At 41.7% G+C, this 26,778-nt stretch overlaps 2 protein-coding genes across 2 annotated transcripts in view; both read left to right on the top strand.

Moving 5' to 3' along the window:
* The window catches only part of LOC106694615 (translation initiation factor IF-2-like), a 3,496-nt gene extending 1,177 nt beyond the window's left edge, over positions 1–2,319 (top strand). The window contains exons 2-3 of the mRNA XM_023743507.1: positions 62–826; positions 1,616–2,319. Coding sequence (XP_023599275.1) covers positions 62–826; positions 1,616–1,626 — 776 coding nt within the window. The 3' untranslated portion in view covers positions 1,627–2,319. The remainder of the gene's footprint in view (positions 1–61; positions 827–1,615) is intronic.
* Positions 7–26,778, top strand: part of MAP3K20 (mitogen-activated protein kinase kinase kinase 20) — a 143,125-nt gene continuing 116,353 nt past the window's right edge. The window contains 2 exon segments of the mRNA XM_006083113.3: positions 7–61; positions 14,258–14,450. Of these exon segments, the coding sequence (XP_006083175.1) occupies positions 14,292–14,450 (159 nt within the window). The 5' untranslated portion in view covers positions 7–61; positions 14,258–14,291.

Here is a 26,778-nt window from a genome sequence, read left to right as displayed (position 1 = left end):
CTGCCCTCGGCTCGCGGGGCCCCGGCGCCCCGGCTGCTGCCCGCGTCCGGCCGGGAGCCAGGTAAGGACCGGGCGGAGGCCAGGGAGGGCGAGGGCGCGAGGGAGGCCCGCGCGCTCGCGAGTCGTCCCGACGCTCCGGACCGCGGCCCAGCCGGGAGCCTGGCCGGCGTGCGGGGTCCCCCGGGTTCCCCCTCTCCCCGACCCGGAGCCCGCCGGGCGGCGGCCGCGGGAGCAAGCGTCCCGGCTCCCGTGGACTCGGCGCCGGACCCCGGCCGCGGCCCGGTCGGAGCGGCTCGGGAAGTTCGGGCGCGTCCCACGCAGAAGTTGGCGCGGGGGAGAGCGGGGCGCAGCCCGGGCCGTGGCCTCCCGCACCGATCGGGTGGCGGCGGAGCGCAGGCCTCGCGGGGGGTGCGCCGGGCACCTCTCCTCTCGGGAAGCGAAACTCGAGTCTCCCGAATCCGGGCCGGGAGCCTGCGCGGGCGAGGGGAGACCGCGAACCGGGGCTTCCCCGCCGGGCGGGGCGCGGGGTCTCCCACTCGGGGCGGCCGCTTCCTGCCCTGCGGGAGCCCGCGCCCACCCGCACCCGCCTGCGCCCCTCGTCTCCTTCCACGGGAGCTGAGGGTCCCCCGGGGCCGACCCGGTGGCGTCCCGGGTTCGTGGGCTCTGAGCACAGCGCCAGGCCCGCTGGGGCTGGCCCCTGACCTGACGGCTTGCAGAGCAACTTTAATACAGAGCTGGCCAGGGGACACCGAGCTGCCAGAGGAAAAGGGGCGATCGTTGTCAGAGGGCTGGAAACCTGTGTTTCTCATGCGCCTCGAGATCTTGCGTAAGCACTATTTATGGAGAACTTAATTACTATTTTTGTTAGTTTCTTTAATAATGAAAGCAACACACTTTAGTGGCATATTCCAGATGACACTACAATAAGCCGCGCTCAGCGATAATGGTGTGTTCAAATCAACTTACAGGATTAATTCGCAGATACCGGAGCTAAGGTGACCGTAAAGTATATTCTTATTTTACCCCTAAAGCCTTTTTGCTTTTCTGAGCTCAGTTGAGTTGAACAGCCAGGATTCCGTGGATCCAAACTTACCAACACATTTAAAGACAAAAATAGAAAAAGTGATTCAAGACAGTTAATGTCTTCTTTTGTAGTAGGACGCTCTCCACAGTGAAACTTCATGGTTTTGATTTTCAAAAAAAATATGTGACGGCTGCATTTTGATTATGGTTTTGGTCATGTGTAGGGCCTTTGTTTTCAATTCCTACTACAATAGGGAGAGATTTGGGAGATTGTAAATGAATATGAATTTGTTTTGTTTGGAAAGAGGGAATTAAGATAAAGAAAAATGGTCTTTTGAGCAATGTGCACTGTTTATTTTAATCTTAAACAATTTAGTTCCTATGATAACTTGTTTTGGAATTGTTTTGGGAGGTGTTTTCTTTTTCTTTTCTTTTTCTTTCTTTCTTTTTTTTTTTTTTACTGGAAGATATTGTTTAAATCAAAAGTTTTAGTGCTAATAATTCCAGAGTAAATGACCATAATCTGACACTTGGGGGGGGGGGGGTCCAGAAAAACAAATAGTTGGTTGATCTTTTTCCCTTATCCTTTCAGGGAACACATAAGAGCACATTGGAGGAGAGATGGATAGAGTGAGAGAGGGAGAGAATGAGAGAGAGAGAGAGAGAGAGAGAGAGAGAGAAAACCAAATATTAAGCATGATGATTTGGATCTAAAAATGGATGGTCAAAGATCTTGGGAACTAAGGGACCTTCTTGCCAAATAAGGACACTTGGCAGGCTGCACTTTGTATTTTAAGTTAGCACAAGAGTGAGTGTTATTGGCAATATATTGGCTGAGTGCCTATCTGGATCGAGTAGTGAATCTGACTCTGATAGGGCTATGCAATTATAAACAGAGTTATGAGGGGCGTGGAGTGAATAACCTAGTCATCAGAGAAAACACTGGCCAGATCACAACGATGTTTCGTGAAAAGAGGTTAGATGTAGAGTGAAGCTATTAGTGTGGAGTGAAAGAGAAAAATGGACAGTTGATTTTAGAAATTGATAGATTCAGAGAAAAGAGAGGAGAAAATCAGTAATTTGAAAAAGGTATTTGTGGTGATACAGTACTTCTTAGAATAAGCCTTATGCCTATATCCAGAGATGTTGGCAATAAAAATCAATTTGGCCCTAAATGGTTTGGTTCAGTGGATAGAGCATCAGCCTTCGGACTGAAGGGTCCCGGGTTCGATTCTAGTCAAGGGCACATGCCTGGGTTGCCGGCTCGATCCCCAGTGGGGTGTGTGTAGGAGGCAGCCAATCAATGATCCACTTTCATCATTGATGTTTCTCTCTCTCTCTCTCTCTCTCGCTCTCCCCCCCTTCCTTTCTCTTCCTCTCTGAAATCAATAAAAATATATTTTAAAAAATCAATCTGGATCATTTGTTTTCCATTTTATTTTACCCGGGACAGATTGATAGGGAGGGTGTCGGGTACTACTGCAGGGAAGATTAGGCTACATCTTTTGTGGCTGTTAACCTTGCCCTGCTGCACACAAATAAGCAGAGTTCCAGCTGTGAACAGAGACATGCACCTGTTAAGGAAGGAGAGCTCTAAATACTAGAGCTTAGATTGGGTTGACTGATACAGGGTGCTTTTGTGTCAGACCCTCCCACAGACAGCTCAAGCATCGATTATGCCCTAATAGCAGTTAAATAATCCCAGCACAGTAGACAATTCTGTGAGCACAAAGCAGCCACACATTTGACACCCTAACCCCAGCATCACGATTGCTAATAGGAAGTGAAAGCCTCAGATTGAACTGTACGTGGATGGTAAGCAATCCAGTAATTACTGTAACAAGAAAAGGATTTGTTTAAAGTGTGTGTGGTGGTGGGGGGGGGGGCAAATTAGAAGGAGGAAGAAGAATATAGTGGAAAAAGACATATGGTATGGTGGGGGAAATGGTATTACTTTGGAGTCAGACTTGAGTTTGAATCCCAGTTGTGTCAGCTTTGAGTTAGGTAGTTGGCTGGGGCAACTTTCATACCCTTGACAATCAGTTTCCCCACATGTAAGCTGGGGACAGTGATGCCTTGCTTTATGCGACAGCGCATGGAAATGCTTGGACCAGTGCCTGAAACTTCAGCTGCCATAACTGAATAATAGAGAAGGGTGCTTTTTCACATTCTCAAGTTATACACACGGAAAGCTGCCTGTCTCACCCATCCCCAACCAAGGCTTGCCCTGGTAGCCTGCCCTGTTCCCAGATCATGGTTACATGTGTCTGTAGGGATAGGAGGTTTTCATAGCTACTCTCCTGCTTTTAGTATAAGGATTTCTAAAGCAGCTTTGTGCACCTCTGTGTTTATATACAGTTTTGTAATGCTTTCAGGGGAGAATTGGAAAATTCATGCATTTAAAGATCTATATGAGAAGCTTGAAGAATTTGGGGGGTTGCATGAAGAGGGGAAGGTTATGACCTAGAGACCAAATCCAAAATCATTTTATAGCTGATTTTGAGCACAGTTTATCTCCAGGGACCAACATCCTTCTTCCTGGACTTATCTCTGGACTTCCATCTAGGAAAACCAAAGAGAGGAGGCAAGAATTGCTGTCTAAAGATCAGGGAGTAATATTTGCTCATTAAAGTGTCCTACTGTGGGGAAGAATGCGTTCCTTCAGGATTTGTAATTGTAGGCATAAATACCCCCAATGGAAGCAAGCACTTTCTTTAAAATCTTGTATTTAATCATGAAAATGCACGTGACTTTTGCATTCTCCTCTGTATTGTTTGACTTTATTGTACAAGACAACACAAACAGATACTAAGCATGTTTGTTCCCCCAGATCTTAAAGTAAAATCGATGCTGTCGATGTGTGTTTATTCGTACACCGTCTGCTCAGTGCTGGGCACCCACCTATGGGAATAACCACATTTGAGGAGTGTGGGCCCGGTTCTGATCATTGGTGCTGCACCATCAAGCTTCACAGCTCAGCCCAATGCATGGGGTAATGCAAATCCATTTTGCTAAGAAAAGGATAGGGTGGATCATCGTCCAAAGAGTTCATTTTTCTGTGGCTTTCAAGGAGAAAGAGCTCTTTGCCTTGAGGGTGGAGGGGAGCAGGGAGAGGACAGTTGTAGGATAGAAACCTGGCAGGAGGCTCTCACCTTCCCGGCCAGTTTGGGAGGAGACATTTAGGAGGATAACCCAGTCATCTCCATTGTTTCCATCACTGGTGTTAATCACTGGGGTTCATGACTATCCCTGAGAAGAGAAGGAAGACCACTCATACTTTATAGTAGGTTAATTAGCCATTGCTTACTCCAAGTAGGCCTTAAAAAACCATTCACTCTGCTAACCGTTTGGCTCAGTGGATAGAGAGCCGGCCTGCGGACTGAAGGGTCCCAGGTTCGATTCCGGTCAAGGGCATGTACTTTGGTTGCGGGCACATCCCCAGTAGGGGGCATGCAGGAGGCAGCTGATCGATGTTTCTCTCTTCGATGTTTCTAATTCCCTATCCCTCTCGCTTCTTCTCTATAAAATCAATAAAATATATATATATTTTTTAAAAAAACACCATTCATCCTGCTCTCGCAGCTGATGTGGGAGTCTCCTACTGTACATGCCCACCTCCCACTGAACACTGTCAGTGATGGGGAACTCACTACTTAACAGGGGGCATATTTTCTTGGTAGGCAGCTCTAATAACCAGCAATTCTTTCTGTAACTTTTGTCAACAGATAACTTTTCCTCTGGATCAGTGGTGCATAATTTAGGGTCTTTCTTTGGTCTTCTCTAGTTTTAACACCCCCACTTCCTTTCATTTTATATCAAGTTCACTGGGTTTTAACCCTCATATTGACCCTTCTCGGAACATTCATTCTAGGCAATTAGTCCAAAAATTATAACTCTGTTAGCAGTAGCCAGGATGGTCAGATGCTTTCTATTTCACAGAAAACCAGGTTCAAGGGTAGAAACAAAAGCTAAGTAGCAGCAGAATCTAGGGAAGTGGCCTTCTGACTGAGGAGCAACTGCTTTCACACCCACCCCACCCCCAAACACCCAGAAATTCCTCTTCTAGCCAACCCATAAAAAAGTGCCCTGTTAGTGTTCCTGTATTCCATTCAGATTCCGAATTCCTGTTCCTCCTGCCTCCAGTCATTGAACACAGGAAGCCCTGCCGAGCCCATGTCGTGCCTTGTGCCCATTTCTCGTGTCCTTTTTGGGCCTCTGAGCACAGACACTTTCCCACACAGCATTTCTGTGGCACAATTGCACCTACCCCTCACCTTCCTGTCCCTCCTATATTCTGCCTCTGGTCAACATTTAAGGAAGTATGTCATGGAAGCCTGTTTTTCATTCATTGAAACAGTAAAGTGTAAATCAGACTGTGTCTTTTAGCTAACTCATTTTTATTTTAACCTTTGCTCTAACTAGAGAGTTATGTTACATATGTAGTAAAACATAGAAGAAAGAAAAGAGACAATAGCTGTTGTATTTTTAAGATTCTGAACGTGGAATTCCCTGAGATATCTGTGACTGAAGATCCTATTCACTGCCCGGCCGGCGAGGCTCAGTGGTTGAGCATCAACCTATGAACCAGGAGGTCAGGGTTCGATTCCAAGTCAGGGCACATGCCAGGGTTGCAGGCTCAACCCTCAGTGTGGGATGTGCAGGAGGCAGCCTATCAATGATTCTCTCTCATCATTGATGTTTCTAGCTCTATCTTCCTCTCTGATATCAATAAAAATATATTTTAAAAAAGAGATCCTATTCACAGAACCTGACCTATTCTATATAAGATATACTGCTTTTCTCCTGTGGCAGTCAGGGAGGAAGGAAAGAGTATCTGTGGTAGACATAGTACTAGTTAGTACTAGTCACATACCTATTCTTCTCTACCTTTTTTTAGTGACTAAAAGAACAGAAACATAGAACAGCAGTCCTGTTCAGGAATAGAATACTTACATCTTCAACTGTGGTGTTATGAACCCCAGACCAGAGCTTTCCCCATGTTTTGGAAGCTAAGACTCATAGGAAAAAAGAACAAACACTGCAGAACCATTATCCAAGTGGTGTTGCTTTAATACACATGATGATAAAGCACAGTTTTATTAGCTTATTCATTAATCTATGTTTAGGAGGCTGAAATAATACTAAGTATTAGGGCAGCAAACATGGCAAAAGAATTTGTCGAGGGCTGTTTTCCAAAGTCTTTTTTGTCATATTCAGGACATAATAAAATTAGTTTTTTCTATATTGCTTTAAAAATAAACTTGTCACTTTTGTGAAGAAGGGAAAAAGGAAAGTGTAAATTAGGGATAGAAGAATACGAAGGATCTGAATTCAGAAATAGGCCCTAAACCTAAAAGATAGAAAACTTCAGAAAAAGTCCAAAGACCTATTTTCTAGTAAAGTTTATCCTTTTATAAAGTAGATTTAATTTTTTGACATTATGCTTTGTAGGTACTTAATGAAGCTGGTTGCCGTTTCCTGGGTCCCTTTGATATGCAGTAGATAAGATCTGAAAGAAAACAGTGGCCACTACTGAAAGCAGGTGCATTCTAGGTCCCTACCAAAGCCAGTGCTATAATTGAATGAACAGACGCTAGAATCTCTAGTATCTTAAAAAAAAATATTGACTTTTAATAACTTAAATATTCTCCTTATGAAAAAAAATTTTAATGAAAATTATAATTACTTACTAATAAGATAGATGTGGCAAAAACGACCAAACGTTAAAAGCGGCAAACAGAGGAAAGAGAAAAATACACAAAGAACCACAGATAAAAAGGATTTAGGGATCATTAGTACATTCATCTACTAATAATTGCTCAGCAAAATTAATGGAATTATAATATAAAGCAGTTCTGAACATGAGAGAGGAAAACTGTTGAGGAAAGCATACCTGACTACAAAGGCTAAGGAAGTAGATGGCCACGAGTGATATCAAGACTTATTAAAATAATTAGTCATCATTTCCATTTATTGAGCATGTGTGGGACACTATGCAAGGTCCTTTCACAGCATCTTTCTCTTCCCAGCACCTGTACAGAGTGGGCGGTGCTATTGCCAGTGAGAAAACCGAGGTCCGAGAGGCACCGTGCCTTGTCCAAGATCTGCCAGCTGGTGAGGGCAGGCTTGCTCTTCCATCTGGAAGATTTATCGAAGAAATCGAATCATACTGTGCAGACTGGATAACTTTTGGGCTATCAGTTTTGAGGCATTCAATAACAGAATGGAAAAGATTTATAATTTTTTTTACTTATTGGTTCTGGAAATGCCATGATCTGAGAAAAAGTGGTTGTTAAAGGTTACTGAGAGGTGCAGAGTTCAAACTCACATCTACCGAATTCTAAACCTTGTTGCTGCCATGTTAGCACTTAGGCAGGGTCTTTCTGTTTTGTTTTTGTTGTTTTGAATTCAGGGCAGAAGTCCATTTTTTTGGATTAAAGGCTAAAAACTAAAAGGTAAAATAATCCTTTAAGGGTTTCTACCTTAATATGGTTTCACGTTTGATAATAGCCAATGGTGCTGTGGGTGTGTGCTTTCAGTAATTAATAGTTAAATTTTTTAAAATTTTAATTTAAGAAAATTTTTAAAAATTAAAAAAATATTGTCTTACTACAGTACTCAAATGATTGGGTTAACCACCAAGTTAGTCATTTTCACCATTTTCAGAGTTGTGACACCCTATTAGGCTTTAATTTTGGTGATATCCCTGCTCTAACTCACCCTTCAGTGCTGTGTGGTAGATACTTATTAATATTTAAAGCAGTTTTGAGCATTTATGAAACAAAAGTTAGAATGCTAGAAAAAATACAACTAAAAGACGGAACGGACATCACCCAGAACCACAGGAAAGCTGGCTGAGGAGAGACTCTTCAACTAGAAGGAAAGATAGCAGCGTCCCGAGGCTCAGAGGAGGCGCAGTGTGGAAAATTTAAAGGTGCGGAGGTGCGCCCGAAAAGCGGGCTGGTGGCTGAGGGCGCGGTTGTCGTTTTCAGTCGGGAGTGAGTCTCAGACTTTGGGCTCCAGATCCGGGCAAGTCTCTAGGGACTCAGACTCAGACGGGAGAAGCGGGATTGTCCGGCATCAGTTGGAACCTAAGGGCAGCTTTCTCTCCGAAGTTTGCAGCGGCTGCCGGGGTTCTGAGAAGCAGAGCCTCAGGGAACGGGACTGAGAGCAGCCATAACTGCTCCCTCCGCCCGCCCTGCTGATCCCTTGCGACCTGCCCCGCCCAAGCCCTGCGCAGAGCCATTTGCCGGATCGCCTCAGGCAAAGGCTACATTAGCACCTCCCAGAGGACAGAAGTTTTCCCGGGCAGACACAGGTGATTCTCACAGCCAGTCGGCCTGGTGGTCGAATCCCTCTAGTATTAACTACAACAATCAAGGCTTAACTAGAACAAGACTGCGCACAAAGACCACAAGGGGGTGCACCAAGAAAGCAGAAAAAATGCGGAGACAAAAAAACATGACAGAAATGGAGGATATGGAGCTAAAAAACGCAATTTTGAGGGCTTGAAATAAACTTGTGGAGAGCCTCACGAAAACTAATGAGACCCTCGATGCTACGATAAAGAAACTAGAAATTAAGCATACACGGACTGAAATAAAGAATATTATACCCAATAGCAGACCAGAGGAGCGCAAGAATCAAGTCAAAGATTTGAAATGCGAAGAAGCAAAAAACACCCAACTGGAAAAGCAAAATGAAAAAAGAATCCGAAAATACGAAGATAGTGTAAGGAGCCTCCTGGGACACCTTCAAGCCTACCAACATCAGAATAATAGGGGTGCCAGAAGATGAGAGAGAGCAAGATATTGAAAACCTATTTCAAGAAATAATGGCAGAAAACTTCCCCCACCTGGTGAAAGAAATGGACTTACAGGTCCAAGAAGCGCAGAGAACCCCAAAGAAAAGGAATCCAAAGAGGACCACACCAAGACACATCATAATTAAAATGCCAAGAGCAAAAGACAAAGAGAGAATCTTAAAAGCAGCAAGAGAAAGAGGCTCAATTACCTACAAGGGAATTCCCATACGACTGTCCGCTGATTTCTCACCAGAAACTTTGCAGGCCAGAAGGGAATGGCAAGAAATATTCAAAGTACTGAATACCAAGAACCTACAACCAAGATTACTTTATCCAGCAAAGCTATCATTCAGAATTGAAGGTCAGATAAAGAGCTTCACAGATAAGGAAAAGCTAAAGGACTTCATCACCACCAAACCAGTATTATACGAAATGCTGAAAGGTATCCTTTAAGAAGAGGAAGAAGAAAAAGGTAAAGATACAAATTGTGAACAACAAACATGCATCTATCAACAAGTGAATCTAAGAATCAAGTGAATAAATAATCTGATGTACAGAATGAACTGGTGATTACAATGAATCAGGGACATAGAAAGGGAATGGACTGACTATTCTTGGGGGGGGGGAAGGGGAATGGGAGATGCGGGAAGAGACTGGACAAAAATCGTGTACCTATGGATGAGGACAGTGGGTGGGGAGTGAGGGCGGAGGGTGGGGTGGGAACTGGGAGGAGGGGAGTTATGGGAAAAAAAAAAGAGGCACAAAGGTAATCTGAACAATAAAGATTTAATAAAATAAAATAAAAAACAAAAAAAAAACATAGAATGCTACAAAATTAGGACTGGGAATTGTTGCATGGAGAAAGGTTGCCTTTTGTGTGTAAAAGCAATTATTTTAACATGGTGGGATGAAAACATCATAGGACTGGGTATACTGTGTAAATACATTTACATAGATGACACTTATTAAATTCTGATGTATTCCCTGGAGAATACATCGGAAAAATAAGAACACAATTTGATTAGGTAGCAGTCTTCCCCAAGATGCTGTAAGTATGATTAATCAGCAGCTCAGATTTTTCATTCTTCTGGTCATAAGTTGATCATCTTAGAATAATGATTTTTAAAATTAAAGGAGAGAAAGTTCAAAGGGAAAAACAAATATATATGGTCTGACACTCATATAGATGGCAGTGGGAATCTCAATTGGGCTTCACAGGTAAGTCCATGATGCTTTGCCCAGCTCATGGGAGTGAAAACCTGTACCCGTCCCCTCCAGAATTGTTAGTCTCTTTGTTAATCAAATGGGACTTAATTTTGTGTGGTCTCAATAAAACATTCACATAATTACATAGTTCCTTAATACATAGCTGGTTTCCAAATGGCGGGATGTATCACAAAGTGAGTAATAGTGACTCTGGGAAGAACGTGACTAGTTGCCTCATCTCAGGGGGTAAAGATTGTGGAGATCTGTGCTGCTCAAAGGCCCGCCTTCCTCTGACACCCTTAGGCCAGTTTCCAATGTGCCTGATCTACCAGAGTGCATCCAGCTTCCCTGGGCCTGCTTGCTCTGCACGGGAGGGTGTAGAATTAACCATACTGCTCTCACCTTTGGTTCAGATCTCTGTTTATTTTTTTAAAGGATTTCCCTTCCTCTCTCCCTCTTTTCCTCCTTCTCCTTTGGACTCAGAGACATCCAATTCTGGAGGTCCCAAACATACGCTCTTCCGTCTCCCAAGAGGCTAGGGAGCTCTTTCCAAATCAGGATTTGCTTCAGAATCCTCCGGGGTGGATGGGGGAAGAACTTGTGAGGTTTTAGATTGTACTTAATCCGGTTGGAATCTTTTCAGTTGCAAAAGGCATAATCAAAGAATAGCCAGAAACTGCTTGTTTATGTATTTGTTCATGCAACAAATATTTTTGAATGGAGAAGTTACAATGTGCCTGGCTGTGTACTTGGTGCTGAGGATCCAGCAGTAAACAGAAATGGCTTTTGCCTTTGGGAACTTACAGCCTGGTGGGAACTAAGTGGGAAAGATGAATGGGTAAAGAAAGGAGTTATGACACAGAAGAAGGAAAATTTAACTCTGTTCGCGAGGCTCAAAGGAGGTGGTTGTGGACAGGAGTTTGTTTTAGAAGAACAGGAGTTTTTCTAAGCAAAGACACAAGCCTGTGCAAAGGTATGGAGATAGGAGAGAGCAGCCTGATTGGCACTGCATGTGGCTCCTCATGTGTATGTGGGGAACGAGAAGACAAGGAGTAAATGTGGCTGTCGGTGGTAAAGGAAGAACACAAGACAATGTCCCAGAGTTAAAAGACATGACTTACAGACAGAGTTCACTCGGTGCCCTATCAATGACTGCAAAAGACTCAGTCCTAAGCGTATGCTATTAATTTCAGGATTCCAGGGATGAATACAGGATCCTAAAAGCTTTCAGAAAGAAAAAGATATGTAAAAAGGATTAGTAATCAGAGCAGCATCAGACTGCTCTACAGCCACATTAGAAACTAGACTATGAAGTAATGCTTCCGAAATTATTTCCTACCTAAAATTACATACCCAGCTGGGCCTCCAATCAAGACATTTTGAGACACACTGATTCTCAAAAAAAATTACATAGGGCACTCTATTCAGGTAGCTAACAGGAGATGTGCACTGTCAACCGAGAAAGTAAACCGAGAAAAGAGAAGCCGGGAGAAACAAGGACAGGTGTTCACAGAGGAAAATGTGAAGGAAATTCTTAGGATGTTGGTAAAGGGAAGGGAAGTTACAGTTCAAGTCAGGCCTCCAGAGCAACCATTCTAGCCAGGTTGAATCAGGGTGAAGGGTAAGGAGGAATGTCTCCAAGGAAAGAACAGAATAAAAAAATTACCTGATGTTTTTACTTTATTGAGAGTAATTTTGCAGTTCTTGGAAGAATTTGATGAGGTTAATAAGTGTTAGGTATATAAGAAGCTAAGCAAACAACAACAAAGCAACTAATAACTCTAGGAAAATCAAAAAGTTATCCAAGAAAGGAAAAGTTATTCAATTCTACAGAGCACTCCTGGGAATAATATTTACTTTGTCAGACTACTGTAAACCCCGAATATTGACTAGAGTTTAGTCACTAGACTAAATGTTACCGTGTAGTTGGAAGCTGGGAGGATTAGGCAAGTGTGGCATATTGTGTGCAAAGAGATTACGGGTAGTATATGAGAACTAAAGCCTTATCTTCCACTGACAGAAATTAATAGATAATATCTAAAATGGAACAACCAAGAAATTGCAATATAAACACATTTTTTTTTTTTTAGAAATACAGAGGTAAATACCAGAAGAAAATGCTAAAGGAGTTGAAATTAGTTCCCCCTGGAGAGAGAATCCAGTGAGGAGAGGGGTGGGCACAGGAGTTCTAATTTTATTGTAAGCTTTGTAGTTCTATTTTCTTTTTTGTATTTTTATAAAAATAAAAATGATCAATAAAAATATAGGACTAGCATCTGTAACACTGAGGGAATCTGGCAATGGTGTTTTGCATTCTGTTGAACAAACTAGCTTCCGTGTACCTATCTGTACCACATTCCTCAGTTTTACCCACACTTTTTTCGTTTATCTGATTAACTAAATATGAATTGAAGCGAAAGTTAGTAAGATAAGTTATTGGCTCACATATGTGTATGGACTGCCCCTGGGTGCTCGGTGTTTTCTGCCTGTATTTTTACATAGATGCTAAGTTCCCTTTTCAACGTTAGAGGGTAAACAGTCTCCCCTCTCACCTTCTCCCCAAAGTAGAGCAGAGCTTGACTTCACATAAGAAATCACCATTCTTCAGTGACCTGCTCTCCTAAAATGGGATGGCTAGTCAGCTGCACAGTGAGATCTCTGAGCCGCCTGCTTGCATCACTCGGCAAAGCTGCAAGCTGTTTATAAAGAAATGCTGTCAATTTGAATAGATAGAAACTGCCCCCTCCACCTTTTTATTTTGAAAATCATCAACTCCCACAGAACGATGACCAGAGTAGTAAAACGCCCATGAACTTTCATCTAGATTTGCTCGTTCTTAACATTTTGCCACCTTTGCTTCCCCTCTCTCTATACCCATTTTTTTTGAGGGAGGGGGAGTTGAATAATTTTAAATTAAGCTGTAGATAGCATACTTTAATATGTCTACCAGCATATCTCCCAACAAGGACATCCTCAAACTACACTAAAGTACTGTTATTTGCCATAGATAATTTAATATTATCTAATATATAGTACATATTCAGATTTTCCCAAAACCCCAATGATACTTTCTGTAGATTGTTTTTGATCCCAAATCCAGTGATCACGCAGAGCATTTAGTCATCATGTCTCTTTAAGTCCTCCTTATTCTAGAAGTTTCCCTGCTTTAAAAAAAAAAATCTTTCATGACATTGACAGTTAGGAGGAGGCCAGGCCAGTTGTTTTGTAGAGTGTCCTGTCCACGTGTTGCCTTTTTGCTCCCTCATTATAAGATTCTGGTTTACAGTGTTGGCGAGCGTACGTACACAAGCTTTCTTATCCACCTGCTTTTTATGCACGTTCAGAATTACAGTGTTCTGTTTTCTCGTTTGTATGTTTTTGTTTTGTGTTTCCTGCTAATCTGTGGTTTGGCCTGGGGTGCGGAGGGTGAACACTTACCTGGTACGTCGTAAGAACACCTGAGACTGCAGAAAATGTCACTATAATAATCTCGGGGAGGGGACATCCGTTCCTCTGGAAACAAGCATAATATTTTTGTTCAACATTCTTGGCAGAGGTGGTTGGATGACTTAATATACTGTAATCAGGGCAAGTTTTCTCCTCTTTAATTAAGTTTCTGCTGCAGTGTACAGTCCAGGGAGCCACTTGGAAAAACACTTGGCCAGCTTCCCTGTCATCCCTAACCTGAACGCTTTGGCTTTTGGACCCTCAACGCTGACTGCGTTCAGCGTGCAGCGTTTTGGCTCTCCTCGCGCCAGGATGCTCAGTGGCTTAGGTTATGTGTATTTTGCGTGAAGTGAGCACAACGTGGAGAGATGGCGTGCCTCACATGCCAGGGTAGCTATGCCAGCTCGCTGCTGAAGGCACGCTTCCCGGCCGCCCCGGCTGCCTGATAGGAGACCTGGTGACACAGTAGCCTTTAGGCAGAGCTCGGGGATGTGCAGGAAGTGCGGCTACAGGTTTTGTCAGGGGGGAAATCTGAGCCATTTCTCTGCGGACAGCTGTGTGGCAGAGTCTGGGCAAGTGGCTGCTGAATTTTGCACGGGCTGCCAGGGTAAGTGTTCTCCTTTTGATTTGTTTATAGTCCTGGTTTTCCTCCTCCTGAGTCATCAAGGTTCTTTCTGGAAGTTTCACGGGACTTATTGTACGTGACCTGAAGTGGGATTCAGAGGATTCATTCTAATAGACTTGTAATCCAACTTTTCTTTCTCTTTCTCTCCGCAGAGTTTGTGGAAGTATAATACTTTGTCATTATGCGATGTCGTCTCTCGGTGCCTCCTTTGTGCAAATTAAATTTGATGACTTGCAGTTTTTTGAAAACTGCGGCGGAGGAAGTTTCGGGAGTGTTTATCGAGCCAAATGGATATCACAGGACAAGGAGGTGGCTGTGAAGAAGCTACTCAAAATAGAGAAAGAGGTAAGGTCCTTTCCTGCTCTCACAAGTGGTCACACTGGCGCTTATGTAAGTTTTTCAAGCTCGAGGCAGAGGTCACAGGCTGCCAGGGACCTAGCAAGGCCTCTGGGCCTGATCCGCGAGGCCGTTTCCCAACCTCCATTCCGGGAGCCCCATAAATAGAAAGTGTTGCCGCGTGTGCTTTAGGGTTGATTTCTACTGGGCTCATCTGAACTGAGAGGATTTCTTTCCCTGGCATGAAATAGAACGAATGTTCTCTGAACTCTCCTGGAGAGGAGGTAAGATTTCAGACCTTTTCTTTCCCCTCATCAGCCAAGAGGGGTCAGTAAAGAGTAATGTGTCCAGTTTTCATCCCCCTTCCATTTTCTGTCCGTGAATTTGTGCTCATCAAGAGCTGTCTTTTCAAAAACAAAAAGCACTTCCTACTGAAGTATAAGCAATGCCAGCTTTTTGGGTTTCACCTCTGCTTGAGGCCAAAAGTGATGGACTTTGTTTAATAAAGAATTAACAGGTGCCCGACAGAGCTGCCCTGCTTATAAAACCAGGAACGGCTTTCAGAGTCTGGGATACGTGCTGGTCCTAGTCAGGCTCAAAGCTCATGGGCCCTTCATCTTTCTCAGGAATGTGGTACCGTGTCCCCCAAATTCAGCGTGGTGCCTTGAAGAGTAGGGCTGATGTGGAGCTGACCTGCAGGGGCTCAGTGCCATTGATAATTTTTAGTAGCTACCCTCGGGAGCTTGTTTTGGTCATTTCTATTTTCCTATTTATATTTCTACTAGTCCTGTTTTGGCTAGCTATTGTTCTCTTCAGTATCTTTAAAAGTGAACTTTTTCATAAATATCCTTTAATCTCCCTGAATGGGTTTTTTGGGTTTTTTTTCATTAATTGCTGTCAGTGCAAACGTAACAACTGATGAAGGAAGGAAATGCAAAAGGCAGCACTGGGTGGCCTTCCCCCAGCCCTGCTGTGTGACTGTGATCGCCAGCCGTGTTTCCAGTTGCTGGAGCGGGGTCAGAGGGCTCACCTCTGCCATGGGGTATCTCGAGGCTGTGGAAAGCTTAGATGTGAAAGCTTTTAGAGCCAAGTACACGAAACAGAGGGGTACTATGCGGAACAAGTTTCCTCCTCCTCAGTTCTTGATCAGCACAGTTTTAACTAGTAGCCAGGTAATAAGACCATTCCTTACTCTGGACTGAACCTAGCTTTTTTAACCTAGTGAAGTCTTTATAGGAAGCATTGTCATGCACCCTTTTTATCGTGGGAAATAGAGCTTTGAGAAATGTGTGGAGCCTCCCCAGAGGGACAGGTGAGATCCAGGAGATCAGATCCCCTATTTTTTGTTGTTGTTCTTTTCAACTCTGAAACCTCTAGTTGACCAGGTTAAGGGTAGAAAATAAACCAGTTCCATCACATTTTAGTCAAAGAAGCATGGAAGTGTGCTAATATTTTTATACATTAGGTCATGCAACTTCAGTACAGCAAACATATTATCTTTATGTGATTGTTGGATGTGAGACTTCATGAGACATGAAACAGATGTTGACAGGAAAACAATAATTGCAACACATTCCCTCCACCCCCCACCCATGCTTAATACCTTTTTCGCTACCTTTGAGAGAGCCAGGAAAATAACACAGGAAAGCACAAGGGGTGTAGCAGGAGCTGGAAACTGCCAGGTGCTGCTCTGGTGTAAGCTTTTAACCTGCGTGGTGTCATTTGGAAATTGAGTTGGTTACAGTAAACTACAGGAGCATCCTATATAATAAAAGGCTAATATGCAAATCGACTGAACTGGGGAACAACCAGTCTCTATGACGCGCACTGACCACCAGGGGGCAGACGCTCAATGCAGGGGCTGCTTCCTGGGGGTCAGTGCGCTCCCACAGGGGGAGTGCCGCTCAGCCAGAAGCTGGGTTCATGGCTGGCGAGTGCAGCGGTGGTGGCATGAGCCTCTCCCACCTCCACGGCAGCACTAAGGATGTCTGACTGACGGCTTAGGCCCGCTCTGGGGGGGGGGGGGGAGCCATCAGTCGGACATCCCCTGAGGGCTCCCGCACTGTGAGAGGGCGCAGGCCAGGCTGAGGGACCCCCACCCCCTAAGTGCACGAATTTTGTGCACCAGGCCTCTAGTAACTCATAACTTGTAAGTAGAGAAAACAAATTCTATTTCAGCTTTGGGGCTTGGTTTAGTCAGTGATTATCAGTGATAAAGAGATATGGTAAATTATTGCAGAGCAATATTGCATCCCACACCTACTGAATCAACAAGAGTGTAAGATGCAGAAAATTTTTGCTTAGGGGATGGCAGTTATTAGAAAGGAAATATGCATTTCTTATGCAAATATTTGTTATACTTTATGAGGTAGGTATTGGCTTGCTGGCTAGGTGTTTTCTAAGTGGTAAGATAAAGGTAATTAGCTCTGGATTTTATTTTACAGATTCAGTTTTATGTCACTTGGTCATTTTTGCCAATGAGTTTTAGAAGCAATGGAATATTTAATAATGTGTACGTGGCTCACACATGTAATTCTTTAATTAAATATATGTTATGAACTTAGTAAAAGATGGAGAAAATATAGACCAAACTCTTTAATGTTGCTTATGTGAGAGGATAGAGAAAGACTATTGATTTTCACTTTATTTGTAGACCTCTAGTTTAGTGAGTATATATTGCTCTCCTCTGCTTTAGTGCATACATCTGGATTGCTGCAATCAGTGATATGCTCCTGTTAGAAATGTAACTTGGTAAACTTTTAGAGAAGAGTTTAGCAAAATCTATTAAAAAATCTTAAAATATTTCCTTTGAGACAGAAATTTTACTTCTGGGACTTTATCCTAGGAAATAGGAAATAATCAGAGATGTGCAGAAAGATGGATATAACAGGCTGTTGTTCATCCAACATGTAGAATGGTGAAGAATTAGAAACCCAAGTATCCTATAACAAAATATCTTTTAAATTATGGTACATCTCATGTGAAGGGTGTGCTAATGAACTCAGTATATGTATATTAAACTCATTGTTTTGTTCATTTTAAATATGTTACAATTTTATTCATCAATTATACCTCAGTAAAGCTGGAAAAATGATGCTACATTTGTACAGTGGAATTCCATTGCATTTGGAAGAATATTTAAAGAGTTAGGAAAATGCATATGATACACTGCTAACTGGTTAACAAGTTATAAAACATTTTAATATGATCCCAGTTGTCTGCTTGGTGTCTGTTTTTTTTTTCTGATACTTTCTTTTGTTTTCCATATTTTTCTGTGATGATCTCATGTCCCCCCCCCCAACATTTTATTATGAAAATTTTCAAAAATAAAGAAAAGTTTAAAAAGTTTTATAGTGAACACCTGTGTATCTACCATCCAGGGTCTGTCATTAACATCAGTATTTGCTTTATCTCATATATACCCAGCTATGTATCCTTCCATTCATCAATCCACTTTGATGGCATTTCAAAATAAGCTACAGGCATCAGTACATTTCCCCTTAAGTTCCTGTAAAGCATGCCTATTATTACCAGAGTTCAGTATGTGTTTGCAGTTTTGTTTTCTTTTGAGATAAAATTTACATACAATGAAATGCATGTATCACTCAGTTTTGACAAATGTGAGCCCATGTGACCCATTTATTTACTTTTATAATTAAATTAAATATTTAATTATAATATATAATTAAATTGTAATATAATTAGAAAAACACAATTTTAAAAAGTGTAGCTCTGACAATCTGTGGCACTCTCTAAGGTTGTTCCAGGGAATTGAGTTTTATAAACCTCATTAGTATGTCACAAATTACTAATTTTTCAGTCTCAATGTGTTCCTCTAAAATGCTTAATCTGTACTTTTCCATAGCAGTGCTACGGGATCTGCAGTGGTGATTTAGCTTGTTGATGTTAGTTACAGGTTTACCTATAGTGCACTATTTATTTTTGTTTTAAAAAAGTCTACAACAGGAAAAAATGTTCTGAAGAATATATACCAAAGGTAAGAGAAGAAACCATTATCGTATCTTTTTGGAAAATTTCAGTTGAGCTGAGATCAAACCAAATTGCTGAGGCTGAAATTGAAGCAAGGAGTGGAGAGGGCAAAGAAGGCCATTGTGGATCAGTGTCCCTTCCAATGACTGCTGGCCCAGAGAACAGTCCCACACAACAAGTATTCATCAGCCTCACAGCGGGGGCTGTAGAACGGTTCATCGGAACAGCTTCATTTTACCCGTGCTGTACATTTGATGACATGTAGAACCAGACCTGTCTGTACATGGTATTTTTTTTTCCATCTGAGAGATGGAAACCTGCAAGCATTTGCATTAACTTGGGATTTGATATTCAACTGATAGTAGAAAACCAGATTTAAGTGTGAGATGTGAACGAAACACGATTGCTTTTCATTTTCCCAAAAGAATTGAAAGGAAGTTCAATCCTCAAGAGATAAAATATGAGGCTTTTTCTGCATTGGCCTTGCTTTTTGCAAGGCACCACTTCCTTTATTTAAAAAACATTTTTTCCTTCCATATCTGACTGTTGTGGAAATGTTGAAAGCCATATAAGTTAAAATTTCAAAACTGTCCCACATTGTAAATATTTATAAAGAGAGCTCAAAAATGTCAAAAACTGATTATAAGAACAGGAGCTAACAGTAACTTTTTATATAAAAGGGGAATATACATGTGAAATAGAAAACACAATCTTAATATTGACACAAAACTAGGAAAGAATGAGAAATAAAAGCTTTTGTTATACAAACTCTATCAACATGACAGCATTAGTGCTTCATGAAAACCTAGTTAATGTTACTACTTTGTTAGTTCATAGGAGAGAGACCCTCTTTTCTTTGTAGTTCTGTCGCTGGCTTTTTATTAATAAATTATTTGCATTTGCTTTAGTTGTAGAAATGCTGTTGTAATGTTGTCCCCTGTCCCTGAACACAATAAAGAGAATTACACATTTACCTCCTTTGTAAATCCTCGCCTGCCTTGCCTGGCTCACAGTAACGTACTTGTTCCTTGCTGCTTGGCATCATGTCACTGCAGACTCTCCTTTCATTCTCGTTCAGGAAAGCTGTCCTGTATTTCAGTACCCACATTTCCTTCATTTACTTTGTGGAGCCGTGAAAAGGCTAGAAGACGACTGTCCTCACTGTGTCACTGGTTGTGACTTGCGTGCGGCTATGTAGTAACAGAACATCTTGCTTTACCTGATGTTTGATTTTTTTAAATGCGCTTGCTTTTGTACCCCTTAGAGTGGCATGCCATTTCCACTTGTGGGATTTTAAACATTTCCCTGTGCCATGTTTTGACTCTGTGCTACATATATAAACCATCACTCGAACTAGAGAATAACAAAGCTAATGAGTTATTTTATTTGCCAATTAATGTAGGCATCATCCAGAAGTCTATATTGAACAGCTGTCTGTCACTCAGCTCTTTTTGATGAGATATTTCTGTTACTGGGAGCTTATAATCTATGACACTCCAATGTGAACTGCTATAAGGAGATACAGAAAATTAGTGGTTACAAAATAGTCACAGAGATGTAAAATTCAGCAGAGGGAGTATAGTCAGTAATATTCTAATAACTATGCATGGTGCCAGGTGGGTACTAGAATCATCAGGGGAATCACTCCGTAAATTATGTAATTGTCTAATCACTATACCTGAAACTAATATAAAATCATATTGAATGTCAACTGTAATTGAAAAAATATAAAAACAATAATAAAGTTAAAAAAAGTAAAGAGACATGGAAAATTGGACACATGTTGAACAAATATGTAAATTACATGGGTAAGCATGTGTTACTGATACTTCTGAAGGGAACACAAACCTTTTGGAAGAGGTAACTTTACAGTGAGGAAAAGCTGTAGGAATAGTTCCTTCTGGGATAAAACTACCTGAGTTGTAAATAAAATTCTTACCTGTTATGTGGAGTGCAATTACAGTAAGACACACGTCACCCTACGATATTTTTCAGATTATTGATGTCACCATAAAAATCTTTTATTTGCAAGAGAAAGCCCCTGTACTTACTTTTGCTCCTTAGTCATTTAACATTTTTTACATCCTTTCAAAACTTTGTTAGATTACTTGTTTACTTGCATGTGGAGGTTATTTTGGGCTTGTCATGTGAGGAACTTTATTGCAACTGTTATTTCAGCTCTCATTAAAGAAGCATTATTCTTGGTTTATTAAGCAATAAACATTTCGACTACTTAATGTTTATTCTCCAGCCATACACTAAATACTGTGCTGAATTCAAACCAATGCATGCATTTCAATAAAAATGTTATGTCCTGATTAACTGGTGTTATACAAAGCCAGGCTCTTGCTGCTGGAAGAAAAATAGTAGGAAGCACGAATTGCATTTCTGAGATACTCAAAGCCTAATAGGCAGACAATTGAAAAATTGGAGGAGAGGAAGAGCCACCCATGAATACTCCTGATAGTTTCAAAATAGATAGGATTTGCTCTCATTTTTCAGAATAGAATTACCTCACTTGTGTATTAAAAAGGTGCCAAGAATTTTCTTATCTACTTTCTGGTGTAGACAGGAAGTCACTGACATGACATTACCTAAGATAGGGACCTTCTTATCAACTTGTTCTCATTCACGCTTGAGCCCTTCTCCTGGTTAGGACACCCAGTTTCTGTTTGAACACTGTCATGGATAACATGTGAGGTGCAGGCTGTTCAATTTTGGAGCAGTTTCACTCTGAGGAAGTTCTTTACAATGTCACTTTCAGCCATTGATACTGGTTTCCTCTTCAGGGCCACACCAGGACAAATCCTAAGCAATAATAAACAGGGATCACCTTAGCTTTCCCTTCTTTTGTGAGATTTGGGTAAGGTTTTTGCTCTCCTGAGTTACAGAAGACAGTTTGCCGTTCCTAGTCTACTTGGGAGCCTTTTCTTCTCCATGTGTGCCTGGAGATCTTAATAAATTAGTTTGTCTTTGAATGAAAGGTTCTGTTCCATAGCAGCTGGGAAGGATTTTCCTGGCCATGTTTCTCAATCTGTTTTTTTTTTTCAGACCTGTTTCCAAAAAAGGAATCTAAGATGCTTTTCCTTAGCTCTGTGAATGTCAGATGTTCACTGATTCATGACCTGAGAAAAATTAAGGTGTCCTAAATGAAATGAGACTGCCGGAATTTTAATGACTTGAAAATATAACTCCTATCCCTGATACTGTTCTTCAGGAAAACAGCACTTGGTAAAATTAGCTACATTAGAGCAGCTACACTGATAAGGATGAAGATGTCTGGGCAGTGTTTGTGCGAGCTCTGTTTAAGGAGGGTACTGTACGGCTGCTCTGCTTTTGAAGAGAGATTATATTAAGCAATCAACGTACAGAATCGTTTTAACTCACTAAATTTTAAAAACAAGCGGAGAGCAGTGCTTTCTCTAGTGGGAAACTGAATTTGTTATTGGAACTAGGGTCATTGAGTCTACCTTGGTGGGGGTGGGGGGGTCAATCAGGAAAAAGGAGACATGTGTAAAACTTTAGACAAAAAATAAGTACTCAGATAAAAGAAAAAAGAAATATATGTACATTTTTATTTTAATCATTGGGTGGGAGTTTTAAAATATAATGCATAGTTTACTTAGCATCTAAACTAACTGCTCCAAAATGATTTAGCTGCTGAGCAAATTTTTAGAGTTGTGAACGTGGAGAACATTTTTCCCTTAAAATTTCAGGATAGTTTCTTAACCACAAAGCCTATGTCCTTCCTTGAGACAAACTTTATTCTCAGAGTAATTAAGAGATTTTAGTAAGAGATCAAGAAATTAACATTAACCAAATTTGAGGTATGGAGTGTTAAAATTTTATATTCTGCCTGGTTTTAAAAATAATTTCAGATTGTTAGTAGGTAGGATGAGTATATTTTTGAGGTTCCCGGTAAAATCCTCTGTACCTCCCCGAAATCTCTCACCTGAATGTAGAGTAAGGATATAAAGGAAGCGAACATGTCTTGAGTTCCTGTTATTTATAGCCACTACTCTGAGCACTTACATGTATTCTCTATGTAATTCTATTGCTAATGCCTCAAATTTTAGCATTGTAATTTCAGTCTTTAAGATGGTTTCCCTAATAAAACAGCAGCTACCACTGAGAAAGGTAACTCCACATGTTAGTGATATCACTGAGTAAATGACATACGTGGTTTTTTCCTGAGCACATACTTTTCTAGGTGGGGAGATGAATAATTGATGCTGCAGGACTCTATGACGGAACAGATTACAAGGCAGCCTCCTTTTCTGTGTTCTGCCATCCAACAAATATTGAGTATTTATTCCAAGCTCGGCACTATTCTAGATATTGGAGCCACATCAGTAACTAAAATAGAGAAATATTCATGCCCTTTTAGAGCTTACCTACAAATGTGGAAAATATGGTCTGTTAAAACATGATAAAGACCCTTACCCCTCTTAACTATGGGCTGAACGTAGTTACTAACATACAAAGATTAGAGTACAGAAAAGAAGGAATTAGTAAGTTATAGTGGACAAAACTGGCAGCCACCACCTTAGCCAACTGAGCAGGGTTAACATCACTAGTGATAATTTATGTCGATGGCATATATATCAATATGATGTGATGAGAAAAGTACTTCATCTTGGTGGTCTTCTTCCCCAAACCTATAGCCCCAGCCTAGTCATGAGGATAATGTCAGATATCCCAAACTGATGGACATTCTACAAAGTACCTGGCCAGTAGCCCCCAGACTGTTATGGTCTTGAGAAACAGAGAAAGACTGAGAAGCTGTCATAGTTCAGAAGAGTTTAAGGAGGAAAGACAACCAAACACAGTGCAGTATCCTGAATTGGATTCTAGAGCAGAAAAAAAGGACATTGGTGGGAAAATGGTGAATCCAAATGAAGTCTGGAGTTTAGTTAATAGTAATGTAGCAATGAAGGTTTCTTAGTTTTGATAAATCTACCCTGGTGGTGCAACATGTTAACATTAGGGGAAATAGGATGAGAGTAACCATCTGCATGATCTCCTCAACTTTTCTGTGAATCTAAAGTTATTCCAAAGTAAAAGGTTTATATAAAAATGTAAGGGAAAACACAGAGCAGTATAAAGGAGATAAAGAATGCCAGAATGGGGCCGAAGTTGCAAATTTAAATAGGTTAGTCAGTTACAGAGAAGGTGGTATTTGAGTAAAAAGTTGAAGGAAGGCCCAAGCCAGTTTGGTTCAGTGGATAGACCATCGACCTGTGGACCAAAGGGTCCCAGGTTCGATTCCGGCTGAGGGCACGTGCCTTGGTTGCAGGCTCCTCCCCGGCTCAGGCCCTGGTCAGGGCTCGTGCAGGAGGTAACCAATTGATGTGTTTCTTTCATATCGATGTTTCTCTCATCTTTCCCTCTCTCTTCCACTTTCCCTAAAAATCAATGGAAAAATATCAAAAAAAGAAAAAAAAAAAAAGAAAAGTTGAAGGAAGGAAGAGAGGGAGCAACATGCATATATGAAGGTAAAGCATTCCAGGCAGAGGCGAGTGCCAGGGGGGAGCATGTCTGATGTGTTGGAGAAACAGCAAGGAAGCCACTGTGCCTGGAGTGGAGTACACGAGGGGAGGAGAGACAACATGGACCAGAGGGTAACAGACCAAATGGCATAGGGCCATGTACGACACCGTAAGAGCTTCTGGTTTAAATTGGGAGGAAATGCTGAGCAATCAAATACTTTGGAGTAGAGAAGTGAAATAATTTGACTTATGTTTTAATAGACTAGGTACTCTGTTGAGAAAAGACGATATGGGGCAGAGGTACGGGCAGAAAGGACCAGCTAGGAATATAACCCAGATGAGAGATGTTTGTGGCTGGGGCCAGGAAGGCAGAAGGAAGTGATTGAATTTGGGGTGTATTTTAAAGGTAGAGCTAACTAGATTTGCTCACTGATTGGACATGCTCTGTGAAGGTAATCAAGGAACTTTCACAAGGCTTGCCCTGAGGAGAGGGAAGGACATATTTACCATCATGTGAGATGGAGAGAACATGGGTGGAGCAGGTTTGTAAGAGCAATCAAGAGTCTATTTTTTATACAAACAATGAACAATTGGAATTCACCATTTAAAAAATACCATTTACAATGCAACAAAAATATGGAATAGTTGGAAACAACCCAAATGTCCATCAGCAGATGGTTGGATAGACAAAATAAGATATATGCTTATAATGGAATAACATTCATTCCTTTAAAAAGAATGAATTTCTGATACATGCTACAGCATGGACAGATCTTGAAAACAGTATGCTAAGTGACAGAAGCAAAACACAAAAGGATACATATGGTATGATGTTAGCTATATGAGGTACCTAGAGTAGGCAAATTCAGATACCGGAAGTTAAGTAGTGGTTACCAGGGACTAGGGGGAATGGGCAGTTATTGTTTAATAGGTACAGAGTTTCTGTTTGCAATGATGAACAAATCCTAGAAATAGTGGTGATGATTGCACAACGGTCTGAATGTACTTAACCCATTACACTTAAAATGGTTAAAATGGTAAATTTTATATGTACTACAAGTAAAATACAAAGTTTTATTTTAAAAAGAGGAATACTAAGGGTTAAATTTAACAACTGAAATGTGCAAAACCTTTGCACTGGCATTGCCGAGCGAAATTAAAGAGGGCATTAATAACTGGAGGGTTACACTGTGTTCCTGGGTCGGAATACATGCTATTAAGATGCCAGTTCTCCTGAGCTTGATTTGTTGATTCAATACAATCCCAATCACAACACCAGCCAATTTTGGTGGAGAGATTTATAAGTAGATTGTTAAAACAGATATGGAGTTACAATGAACCTAGAATAGCTAAAATAACTTTGAAAAATAAGAGCAATGTTGGAGGATTTCTACTGCTGCTTTATTTCATTACTTACTATAGAGTTATCAAGATTGTATGGTATTCATGTACAGATAGATGGGTTGTCCTGAGTACAGTGAAGTAAAAGCAGAACCAAAGAGTTAAGGATGGATGCAAGGGGAGGATTCTGTTGGTTGCCATGGAATTTAAGCTAGGTGAAGAGGGAAGGGAAGACATCAGGGAAGGGAGTGGCACTGAAAGGATACAGAAACAGTTGATTGTAGGTCGAGGGATTGTTTGAATTTAGGTACTAGAAGATGGGTGCTGGAAACAGGAATTGGTGGTTAGCAAGTGGGGTGAATGGACTAGTATCATTGAGGGGTGCAGCTGTTGGTAATGCAGGGTCTAGGGCAGCCGTAGGCAAACTACGGCCCGCGGGCCGGATCCGGCCCGTTTGAAATGAATAAAACTAAAAAAAAAAAGACCGTACCCTTTTATGTAATGATGTTTACTTTGAATTTATATTAGTTCACACAAACACTCCATCCATGCTTTTGTTCCGGCCCTCCGGTCCAGTTTAAGAACCCATTGTGGCCCTCGAGTCAAAAAGTTTGCCCACCCCTGGTCTAGGGTGTGACCAAAGGAATGTGCAACCAAGGTGTGGTAAAGGCTTAGATCCTTACAGGGGAGTTCAAGGATGTTAGAGGACAAGTGTCAGGCTCATTCATGTGCATGTAAACATCCCCACACTATGATACAGGAATAGTAATTGGAGAAAATGACAGCTAGGAGCTGAAATAATAAATGAGGGGGGGACTGTCTGGAATTGGTATATGTTGGCAGTAATGAAGGTTAATGGATGATGCAGTCTAATGGCGTAAGATTTAGGGAGGATCTGGGAAGAGCTCTTGAAATGGCACTGAGGCCACCTTGCTCACCTTGTGCCCTGCCCGATGGAGCAAGTGCGTAAAGAGATGGGCTGGCTGCCATTGAGATGCGTGCAGAGGAGAGCGCGGCTCCCATCAGAGAGGATGAGCGGAAGTTTAGAGAAGAGGTTCAGGATGGTGGGGTCCAGCTGATGAGGGAATGTGAGGGCACTGGAAGGGTCTCAGGAGATGGGGGTGGGAAGTAGGGTCTAACTGGAATATGTGCAGTCATACAGGGATCAGCATGTGAGGGATGAGGGAGGAGCAGCCTGGGGCCTGGGCTGTTTTGTGGTGATGACATCAGCAGGGACGGTGGGCACAGAGAGACTCGCTCCAGAGTTCTCGAGGCAGGTAGCTGCAGCCAGGCTGTGGGGGTGGGAAGGGGTCGGTTTTGGCCTTCCTGGCCTCAGAGTTGGACAGAAGAGACACGTGGGGAGGAACACATTGACTATGGAAATCTGTTTAACAAGAGGAGAGATTTTCCTTGACTTCAGGTTGTGTGATTTGTGTGGTCTGGAATTTGTCAGAGACACAGAGCAGATAACTGGCTGAGAACAAGGCCATTCTAGAGAAACTAGGAAGCTGAAAATG

This window comes from Myotis lucifugus, unplaced genomic scaffold (genome assembly GCF_000147115.1).
Source record: "Myotis lucifugus unplaced genomic scaffold, Myoluc2.0 scaffold_5, whole genome shotgun sequence".
NCBI lineage: Eukaryota > Metazoa > Chordata > Mammalia > Chiroptera > Vespertilionidae > Myotis > Myotis lucifugus.
Note: the sequence above shows the minus strand (reverse complement) of the source record. Positions and strands in the feature narration are given on the sequence as shown.